The 10666-nt window shown below is 38.0% G+C and overlaps 2 protein-coding genes across 4 annotated transcripts; one reads left to right on the top strand and one right to left on the bottom strand.

Moving 5' to 3' along the window:
* Nucleotides 1-492: 492 nt before the first annotated feature.
* On the top strand, nt 493-4973 carry LOC143702853 (uncharacterized). 2 transcript variants are annotated; one of them, XM_077196752.1, is made up of 6 exons: nt 493-527; nt 642-992; nt 1105-1179; nt 1732-1857; nt 2033-2064; nt 2149-4973. In XM_077196752.1, the coding sequence occupies exons 1-6, from the start codon at nt 494-496 to the stop codon at nt 2248-2250; spliced, it is 720 nt and encodes a 239-aa protein (XP_077052867.1). In that variant the 5' UTR covers nt 493; the 3' UTR covers nt 2251-4973. The 2 variants fall into 2 exon arrangements, with proteins under 2 accessions (XP_077052867.1, XP_077052866.1); XM_077196751.1 differs by having other exon boundaries at nt 2033-2329.
* A 745-nt stretch (nt 4974-5718) lies between these two features.
* Nucleotides 5719-7672, bottom strand: LOC143702852 (GTPase IMAP family member 8-like). 2 transcript variants are annotated; one of them, XM_077196750.1, is made up of 4 exons: nt 7561-7616; nt 7274-7309; nt 6617-6739; nt 5719-6326 (listed from the first exon to the last, which is right to left on the bottom strand). In XM_077196750.1, exons 1-4 carry the CDS (start codon nt 7568-7570, stop codon nt 5833-5835), a joined length of 663 nt encoding a protein of 220 aa, XP_077052865.1. In that variant the 5' UTR covers nt 7571-7616; the 3' UTR covers nt 5719-5832. The 2 variants fall into 2 exon arrangements, with proteins under 2 accessions (XP_077052865.1, XP_077052864.1); XM_077196749.1 differs by having other exon boundaries at nt 6617-7309; nt 7561-7672.
* Nucleotides 7673-10666: the final 2994 nt, after the last annotated feature.

Below are 10666 nucleotides of genomic sequence, written 5' to 3'. Positions count from 1 at the left end.
AGGATTTTTACTGCAGTTTTCATTTTTGGACTCACTGGATTCCAGGTCTGTTCATATACTTGTCTTGGAGAAGATTTTGATATACCCACACATGAACACATGCCTAGTTAAATTCACTTTTTTCTATCCCGTCTTTCCTTTTTTGGCCCTTTGATGTCATTTGTTGTAATTAAAAAGGCTCTTTTGAGTACTTTTGTCTCTCTGTGAGATTTACCTTCACATTTGCCTATGTATATTTCAATGTAAATTTGGCCAGGAGCAGAGCAATTTAGCTCAACAAAACCAGATTATTTTTGCAGAGAATATAGTGACAAAGGCATTGATCCTCACCTCATATCCTTAGAACACATTTGCTCCAATTTTGGAGTGGGGTGAGAGACACCAGGTTGATCTCAACCAATCACACTCTTATTCAAGTCTTGGTTTGAAAGTGACCAATCACATCACATGCAAGTCTTCTAAAAAGCATTTTCACACATCCATTGCTTCAAACATGATCATTTGGACCATTTTGATCTTTTGGGCTCGTAAGTAGCTTTTTCCCCCCCTCTTTCCATTGTCTAAATGTATATGTATTTATAAGTCAGTTCCATGTATGCATATATTTAGTGTTTAAATGAAACCTGACTGTTCTGTTTTAGCTGGAGTCCGACCTGATCACAGTGGTAAAAATGTCTCGTTACAAACATTTCAGCTGGGAGATGATGTTACAATCAAATGCTTCGTGATACAAAGTTTTGGCAACACAATGGTTTGGTATAAACAGAGCATTGGGCAGATCCCTCGGCCTATTGCACTCTCATACAATTATTGGACAAATATAGAATTTAAGGATGAATTTAAAAATGGGAGATTCAATATTTCAGCAAGCAAAGGATCTTTTCATCTGAACATCACAGCTATGACCAAGGAGGACATCGGAAAATACTATTGTGGGACAGTGTTCTTGAATTCAATAGAATTTATCTCCGGAGCATATCTGATGCTAAAAGGTAAAATAGATTCAATTTGCTTGTGTTTTAAAGATTTTGTGTTGGAGTAAACTACTTTAACAATTTAACATTCCTTGTTTAAAACCAAAAGAGTTTATTTGCTATTCCAAAGGAACTGAATCTAAAGACTTTAATGAGGCATGTGGGGAAACACCAGTTGTGAATGGAAACACTTTTAAGAATAACGGTAATTATTCGTTAGATTACTATGATTTATAATTAACCTGCTTTGATGACTGTCACAACAGAGGCCCTAAAAGTATTTGCATCCTTAAGCCATGTATAAAATAGCATGAATTTCATTGCATTACACAACAAAATATCCAACCAAGTGGATTCGGCAAACAAGAACTGCAAAGTTTCACCAACGATTCACAAGATGTTTTATGTAGTAAATGTATGAAGTCAGTTCTCTTCAAGTTACCATAATTTAAATGTTTTTGGGAAAATGTTTTGCTTGAAAAGTGTGCTTGCACTATCTTTCTTTAAAACGAGTCCCACTTTGTTGGACACTTTGTTATCTAATGCAAAGCAATTCATTTCTCTTTAAGTATATAGTTTAAGTGTTAAAAAACATTTTTTTGGGCCACTGTATACAGTTTCAAGTCATGGAAAATTATATTCACAACACATAGCTAGCAGTTCTAGTAATGTATATTCACAGTATTTTAATAACGAATTTTACTATGAGATGAATGTGCTTTAATAAATTATTTTTGGATCTTTTTCTCCATTTCAGACAGCAACAATCAAAAAGAATGGGACCCTGTGTTACTTTGCTTGATATCCTCCAATGTTGTTTTTGTGATAGTAATTGTCACACTCATTGCTGTTCACTGCAAACGCTGGGGAAACAGGCATAGAGGTAAAAATCCACCCACACTTTCCATCAGTTAAGCGTTAAGAGTTTAATTGAATAGGCTATTGATCCAGAAAAAGTCGTATAGAGTCTAATATACAAATATGTTGTACAAACTCTTTAAATATTCAATAACATGTGTATATCAAAGTTTAACTATAATTATCTGCAAATTTTTAAGGATCTACAAATCTAGCATCTCCGTCATGTGAGGTAATTTTCAAAAATACAAAATCAAATTTCTTCTGTACTATAATATGTACTTCTAATCCATTAAATATTACAAATTTTAAACAGATTGGAGATTCAGATGTGAATTATGCAGCTGTGAGTTTTGCCCCCGTCCCTCCAGCCAGAAGATCAAACAACAGGCTGAATACAGTAAAAACACCTGGCTGAATACAATAAAGTGAACTACAAGCCGACAGATCACATGATTTAACAGATTATTTGACATTTATCTTTACAAAATGATTTGCCTTTTTATAAACATGTATTATTAATATTGATATTTCAAAAGCATCAATTACATATGTAAATGGAGTTCATCCAAATTTTACTTTGAATAACTTTTGTGTGCCGTATAGAAATACTTACCCCCGGTTTCACAGACAAGGCTCAAGTCTAGTCACAGAATAAATTGCATGTTTGAGCTGTGTTAACTTTAAGCAACTTGCACTGACATATTTTAAAATGTGTCAGTTTAACTTTTAAAAAACGTTTAACTTTTTGTCTGTCCCTTTTAATGCAAATGAGCTGCTGCTCCCAGCACAGGGGGCAGAGCTACAACAGCTTGTGTCCTGAACATTTCAAAGACTTTTAGCCTTTTATGTTCAAACTGGAGTCAGACAAAGATGGAGAGACTCAAGAAGAAGTGACAACATCTAGACAACAGTTCTGAATGGTTAGTTGATGAATTTATGTAGCTTATGTGCAGTGGTTAAAGTGGGATTTGGTAGGTGGGAGAACCGTCAAATTTTGTGTAGGTGCAACAGGGAAAAATGACTCACTGTGGGACAACATATTGAGTATCGTGGTATAGCAATACTTTTTGGGACAAGAGTGTCACTGTGGCACCAAGTATCACAATACTTATTTACTTGATATTTTAATGGTATTATTTTGGTCCATCAACACTGATATGATGACGACACTATGTTAAAATTGCTGAACACTGGGACAAAAATTGAGCCCTGGCACTGTAGCCACATCAGCCCACATTACCACCCCCCCCCCCCCCCCCCCCCCCCACCCACACACAGCCATTTAAAAGCCCATGTGCATTTAAAAGCCCATATTTAAAACCATGTCAGTGTGCATTTGATTATTTGTCAACTTTGAAAGCTGAACTTTGACTGACAGTCTTTTCATTTTCATCTGTGTCAGTGAAGAAAAGAAAACATAGGCTCAACTGATGAGTTTTATGAATCATTTTCTTAAATAAATAAATTTACTCAAGGCTACCAGATCAGCATTGCCAATAGGAACCTTCTACAAGCTTTGGAATTTGAAAAGTAATTTTAAATAATACAAATTATAGGCTAGGTTTAATGCAGTTAGTGGAATTGGCAGACGTTCCCTTAGGCATCATTTGTTGTGGAAACGCATCAAAGCATTCTCAGGTATAAATGCAGCATTAATTCACGAAGGTGATTTTGAATGAATATTTAATTTCGATAATGGTTACATAATGTTAAAACTAATCCTGCTATTGATATCTTTGTAAGACTGCCGATCCTATAGAACAGTGGCAAGGGAAAACAAATGTCCGGCGAAATATCGAACCTAAAACTAACTTTACCGAGCTCAACCACCGTGAGTGCATTCGGCGGGGAGGAAGGGAGGTTGGTCTGTCAGTTGGCCCATCTCGGGACCAGTGAGATTCGTTGAGATTAATGAATCTATTTATTTATTCATTTATCTGAGGTGCTGGAATTGTTCCGGCCCACTTTAACCCCTGCTTTTTTGTAGTTATCTTCAAGTCATTGATTTGCATATTCTAACATGAGGGTTTATGAAAATTTTAGGGTTAGTGATGTCACTAACCTGGGAGGAATGTCCTGTAGACCCTACCAGCCGTTTAGTCCTTAAAAAGCAATTTCTTTAAAAGAAAATATCTCCCTTTGTTTTGTACTTTGAGCTTTGTAACTTTGCAGATGTTGTTTATGCTCAAGCAGCAACATTACACACTAACTAAAGTTAAAAAAGTAGAATCATAATCAAACACTCATTTAAATGTCCTAATTGAACTAAGGCCTAATCCTAATGTCTGTGAAACCGGACCTTAAGCCGGTCCACACCTTAACGATTGTTGCTTGTCAGACTATACGAACGTGATCGTCGCTGTAAGCCATGTCACACTGTAAGATCTCTGTTGTCATTAATGTCAGACTGTACGACAGTCAAGACGCGTTAAAAACGAACGCACGCAAGAAAACTTGTCCGGAGTTTTACATCATTAATCAATGACACGTTCGGTGACGGTGACAATCTCTAACAGTCATTTTGGTCACGGCTTGTCTTGAATAAGAAGACAATTTGACGGTTGTTGTAGGAGAAGTTACACTGCAGGACTGCGAGTCAAAACTTCTGACACTGTCAGAATTTCGTTGGAGGTAAAATTTGATCGCAACGGTCGATCGCAACGGTCGTTTCATTAATCGGCTGTCGGTGAACATGTCAAACTAACAGTCAAAGACTTCAGATTTTAGCCTAGGATCAGAGGATTCTTTTAGGATTTTCAAATTTTGTCTCAGACGACCAAATCGCGGCCAAAATCGCACAGTGTGCACCCAGCTAGTGCTTGTTAAAGCAGATGAATAGATCAATGAAGTGAAAGATAATAAAAAGTTCAATCTGTTTGTATGAAAATGACATGCATTCTATAATAATAACTGCATGATAAAAATTAGAAAATGTAAACATGCATTTTCATATTGTCTTCATGATTAATCTCTATCCTGTTCAGTCTTGTCATGTTCTTCATTGCTGCAAACACTTCCATAGTCTGATGAAGGAAGCCTCTGATACCAGTCATTCACTCTAGCCAAAGACATCTTTTTGTCCTCTTCATCACTTGAGGAATTCTCTGCTATATGGAAATAAAACAAAGCGTTATCTGACACTTTTTCAAAGAAACTTAAGTACGTGACTTGGCAGTTGAATTTGCAATCTGTTTGTTGGTATCACGTTTTGGTTTTGTTTCATGTCTGTCATGTGATCCCTGTTCTAGTCATGTGATCCTGCCATGTGTTCTGTGTTGTCATGTTGTCATTGTTCACAGGTGTCCCTTGTCTAGTCATTAGTCTTGAGTATTTAAGCCCTCATGTTTGCCATGTGTCTTTAAGTATCGTTTCACTGTAACCTCTGTTGCTTGCCTCCAGTGGATTACATTACAGATTGCAGCACATAACTTTATAAGCTACCAGCCACTCTCAGCCAAACTTTTCCAAATTAGTGAATCGTATAATTTTCTCTGTACTTACCACTGGCATCAAGTTGTTTTTGTTTATACTGGATCCTAGCTCTGTCTACTGCTTCCCGACGAAACCATTCCCTCTCAATTGCATCTTTCAGCTGGTGTTTGTCGATAAATAATTCTTTATTCATTACTTCTCCACTTACTGCAAGCAAAAGCATAATGAGGCAATTAAAGTGAGTAGAAGCCACTGAGATCAAAATAAATGTACTGCAAAAAATTAAACATACAATTCGGAGGTGAACTTAAACTTCCTCCTCTTCTGACAAATCTTTGTGTGTTCTTTGTTTTCAACACCTCTTTCATCACAGCATCACTCCTCTCCCATTCTTCATTAAGTAATTTTTTGACAACCTCAACTCGAAGCCACTCAGATTGGGTTCCTCTTTCTTGGTACTTCTTTTTCTTCCCCTGATGTTCATCATTGTTTTCCAGCAGAGCACATTCCATTGTCATTTCCTCAATTTTCTCCAGTAACTGATTTACTTGGGTGCGATCTTCTCTCATGCCTCGAACACATGATATCTGTTCCCGCACATGTCGGCGAGTCTCACAAGGGCGTCCCCTTCACTTTCAATGTGGTACTCAATAGGTTTGTTTCCCAATGATCCTCCCCATGTGAAGAGCACCATGGTTTGCCTCCAGACCTTTTCACCAAGTGGTCTAATGTTTTCTAATATGACTTCCATCTGCTCTTCTAAAAACGATGTGTCTGCCGGTATAACCAAGAGGATTGCATGGGGGGAAGAATCCATTGCCTTCAAGATCTCAGTTTTCACTGAATCTGCGTTCAGTTGATTCGGAAGAAATTTCCAAAAGCTTGGTGTGTCCATCACAGTGATCTGTCTTCCATTCACTTCTCCACATGTTCTGACACACTTCACAGTCTTGTCAAATGAAATTTCAGTACCCAAGATGACACTGCGAGCTAATGTCTTGCCTGACAGGACCCAGCCCAGCAGCACAATATTCAGAGGTGTGACATCATGCTCTGCTTCTGTTGAAAATATGTATTTTATAATGTATTTAAAATAAAAAGATTTGTGAAATATTTATAATATTTATAAATAAATATTATTTATAATATTATAATACAATATTTTATATTTATAAATATATTGTAATAAACCATAAAATATAATTCAATTGTTTCATTTAGAGACTTTAGTATACTATATTTGTCTATGTTGTAGGCTACAGCTGATTGCAATGTAAACAACAATTGATAAAAAAAAAAGTTATGGTTATTCTGAGTAAAATAACAACAAACTAAAAGTGGAGACTGACCGGTATTTATTTTTATTTCTTCCAGTTTTCTTCTCTTCTCCAAAACTTGGTGTGCTCTGGCAGTTGCTCTCTCTTCCACATTTTTTATCTTAATCTCCAAATCCATCAGCCTTCTTGCATCAGCTTTGAAAAAACGGCCATTGTTTTCAGCAACAAGTTTCTCTATCTGCCTAAATAGCTCTTCCGTCTGGGAACCATCTCTATTCAGGTCAGTGTCAAAACCAACATATCTGTTTCCACATTTTTGAGTAAGCTTGATCAAGTTTTTCCCTTCACGTTCTACATATTGCTCTATAGTTTTGTTACCCAAATGTTTGAGTTTTGTGAAGACTATAATGGTTTGATCCCAGATGTCTTCACTAATGAACTGCACGTGACCCTCGGCTTCTTTCCAGTGCTTCTCTGAGAAAGCAAGATCAACCTCTATCACCAGGAGGAAAACATGAGGTCCCGGTGGACAGAGACTGGTGCTCCTAACAAGCTCTGATTTCAGGCGCTCTGGGGTGTCACATAACTGAAAACACTTCCACCAGCCTGGGGTGTCCACAAGAAGGATTTTCCTGCCGTTTATGTTTCCTTCCATCTTCACACACTGCATGGTCATTTGATCAGATTCACATTTAACATTTAAAAAGGAGTGTGCCACATTACTCTTACCACTCTGATGTGCTCCTAATAACAATAATCGCAATTCTGTAAAACAAAAGCAGGAAGAGGATGACAAAGTATTGTATTGATAACGTATTGATATATTTTAACCAATTATCTACTAAACATTACATTTATATTTTTAATTAATTTTCATGAAAATTATTGATTACTGATTTATTGATTATTGATTATTGATTATTGAATTATTGAAGTGTTTGATTACAAAAGAAGAGAAAGACGAATCACCACATCCTACACGTTTTCTTGAAAATGCTTCATTTGATGTCTCTTACCGTCTGCCATTGTAAATTCCAAATAAAATATATTGCTTGAAATAATAATTAATCCTTCTCAGTGATCAATTCTTCTCTCAGTCCTTTTTTAGTGTCTTTACTGCATATTTCTAAAAAAAAATGTGTTCATGAAAATTGTTGCATTTCATGAAATGGCTACTTTCCATTGTGAAAGTTTCAAATAAAGTGAAGGAGAGACTAAAACTGATACATGTTTGGACTTCGGATCTCGTTTTGATCATGTTGATTAATGTTGATAAACTGGACAAACCAGTAATAGGCCAAAGACAAACACTCCTCCCCCCATCCCCGTCAAAGCTCCAAGCAAGTGTACTGCTTATTACTGGCACTTAAAGTGAGTATAAGCCCTTGAGATCAAAATAAATTTATTGCAAAAAATGAAACATATTTTCAACGTCTCATTCATCACAGCATCACTCCTCTCCCATTCTTCATTAAGTAATTTTTGGACAACCTCAACTTGAAGCCACTCAGACTGGGTTGCTCTTTCTTGGGACTTCTTTTTCTTCCCCTGATGTTCATCATTGTTTTCCAGCAGAGCACATTCCTTTGTCATATCCTCAATTTTCTCCAGTAACTGATTTACTTGGGTGCGATCTTCTCTCATGCTCTCGAACACATGATATCTGTTCCCGCACATGTCGACAAGTCTCACAAGGGCGTCCCCTTCACTTTTAATGTGGTACTCAATAGGTTTGTTTCCCAATGATCCTCCCCATGTGAAGAAAACTGGAAGAAATAAAAAGTGATGTCGGTCAGTCTCCACTTTTAGTTTGTTTTTATTTTACTCAGGATAACCATAACTCGGATTGCATAAAAATTATCAATTGTTGTTTACATTCAGATCATTCAGATCACATCAGATTTCTAAAAAAAATATATGTTCATGAAAAGTGTTGCATTTCATAAAACGGCTTTTTTTCCATTGTGAAAGTTTCAACTAACGTGAAGAAGAGACTAAAACTGATACATGTTTGGACGATCTCGTTTTGATCATGTTGATTAATGTTGATAAACTGGACAAACCAGTAATAGGCCAAAGACAAACACTTCTCCCCCCATCCCTGTCAATGCTCCAAGTAAGTGTACTGATAGTTATCTTTTCAGCATTGATTTGCTGAGAAGATAGTTGGAAAATTACATTCTAGAAAAATAGCCTGAAATACCAGATGAATTGTTTATGTTGGTCATTGTAACTTAAACATTAATCTAGGGCTGTCACTAATGATTATTTTGGTAATCGAGGCATCTGTCGATTATTTTGATCGGGTAATTGGATATTTTTTCGTGGTAATAGAAATAGACCTGCAAATCATAAGCACATGTTCTATAGTTTTCTAAAACCTTACAATAATCACAAAAAACAGTTGGGCACTTCCCTAAAATGTATAGTGTATTATTCTATTATACTGAGACCCATTCTTAATCTGGCCATAACTATTTATTATTTTCTATTCCCTCCTCTATTCTTCACAGAACCAACTTTATTTTTAATAGTAAATGTCTCCTTTGAGTCTCCCTGTCCCACTGCTGTTTTTTCACTGCTGTGCAGCTCCTACTGTTGAATAGGAAGTAGATAACGTACAAAACAAATGTCAATTTATAACACAATTAGTCTAAATAAAAACATTTTACAGGTTAGTGCAGAAAGTTTTGAGTGGTCGGGCTCGTCGTCTTTTATGGCTGTGTTTGACTGTCTTTGTCCTATAAGTGCTGTACCTTTTGTTCCCCTTCAGTTGAGAATGTCAGACGCAGTGTTTGTCTTTTGGCCTATTACTGGTTTGTACAGTTTATCAACATCAATCAACATGTTCAAAACAGAGATAGTCCAAATATGCATCAGTTTTATTTTCTCCTTCACGTTAGTTGAAACTTTCACAATGGAAAGAAGCAATTTTATGAAATGCAACACTTTTCATGAACACAATTTTTTTTTTTGAAATCTGCAGACACTAAAGACACTAAAAAAGGACTGAGAGAACTTTCAGAGGCTCCTGGGGCATATGGCAGACGCAGCTGCATGGCTTCCTCCAAATGAAGACCGTTTCAGCACTGACTTCATAGTCGAGTCCCGAGGTGACCATAGCAGAACGGCATGCCCTGGGTGACAACAGATCACCCCGGCCTCCCGCCAAACCCTCAGCCCGTGATCAGACCTTTCGTTTCTCCGGGCCAACTGCTCCTAGAATGAGGTCCATTAGCACTGACTGAGGGGTCATGTACAACTGGCATGCTTTAACGGAGGCCTGGGCGACCTCCGACTGCATTGGCATTCATTGCCTCAAGTTCTTACAGTTCACCTCGCTTTGAGCCACCGCTGCTCAGCGAGCTGGTACTGGTCTGAAAAGACAGCATCGCGACCGCTGCACTAAGCTTCTCTTGCATGTTACAACTCGCCCGTCCCCTCCTCCTTAGAGTCAAAAGCTTCTGAGGACGGGCCTGCTCAATCGTGCCGCCGACTAGCCTCACGACAGCCTATGGCCAGGGAGAGTGGAGACTCCATCCCCAGGAGGTCCAGCTGGTCATCCCCTCGACACCCCTTCCTGACTTTCCCCTGAAAACATTCTCAGGGACGGGGCATGATGGAACCCACGTTCAGTCCCCTGGAGGATTTCAGGCCGGTCCTAAAATTGGACACGTAGGTTCAGGCGGCTTCCGCAGGATTATGTGGTAGTCGCCATCACTTCTGCGAGAGCACCCCCTAAGAAGAAGTTTTGCTTGCGCCAATTAGAAGTGGAACCTATTCGTTGAGTGAGTCTTATTTCCATGATGAGATCCTGAAGGTGTTCGGTCATTTCAGTGCTCTCTTTCCTGTAAGATGGGTTGGAGTGAGGGCTGTGTTCCTCCACCCTCAAAATGGTGTTGCCTCTATTTTTTGACGACATTATGATGCAGTAGCATGGGAAGCACGTCCTGATCGTCAGGTTCCTGAGGGACGGAAATTAAATCTCCTTGCGCCCCTCTTTATCCTCTTGGGCTTTATCTCTGGTGCTACTGCACTGCAGAGACCAACCCTGAGACACTGCAGGGAATGAGTTAAAAATTCTGTTTTTAAAGAAACAGTTCTCCTGCTTGCATGGTCCAG

This window comes from Siphateles boraxobius, unplaced genomic scaffold, assembly GCF_051911475.1.
Source record: "Siphateles boraxobius isolate OS27281-9 unplaced genomic scaffold, OSU_SipBor_1 353, whole genome shotgun sequence".
NCBI classification, from domain to species: Eukaryota; Metazoa; Chordata; class Actinopteri; order Cypriniformes; family Leuciscidae; genus Siphateles; species Siphateles boraxobius.
Note: the sequence above shows the minus strand (reverse complement) of the source record. Positions and strands in the feature narration are given on the sequence as shown.

What these genes read in the sequence shown, in the direction of transcription:
- LOC143702853 (XM_077196751.1), top strand. Translation starts at nt 494, where the DNA reads ATGATCATTTGGACCATTTTGATCTTTTGGGCTC. An exon ending in CATTTTGATCTTTTGGGCTC is followed by an intron (nt 528 to 641) that starts GTAAGTAGCTTT and finishes GTTCTGTTTTAG; the next exon opens with CTGGAGTCCGACCTGATCAC. An exon ending in AAACACTTTTAAGAATAACG is followed by an intron (nt 1,180 to 1,731) that starts GTAATTATTCGT and finishes TCTCCATTTCAG; the next exon opens with ACAGCAACAATCAAAAAGAA.
- LOC143702852 (XM_077196749.1), bottom strand. An exon ending in AGAAATAAAAATAAATACCG is followed by an intron (nt 6,327 to 6,616) that starts GTCAGTCTCCAC and finishes TATTTTCAACAG; the next exon opens with AAGCAGAGCATGATGTCACA.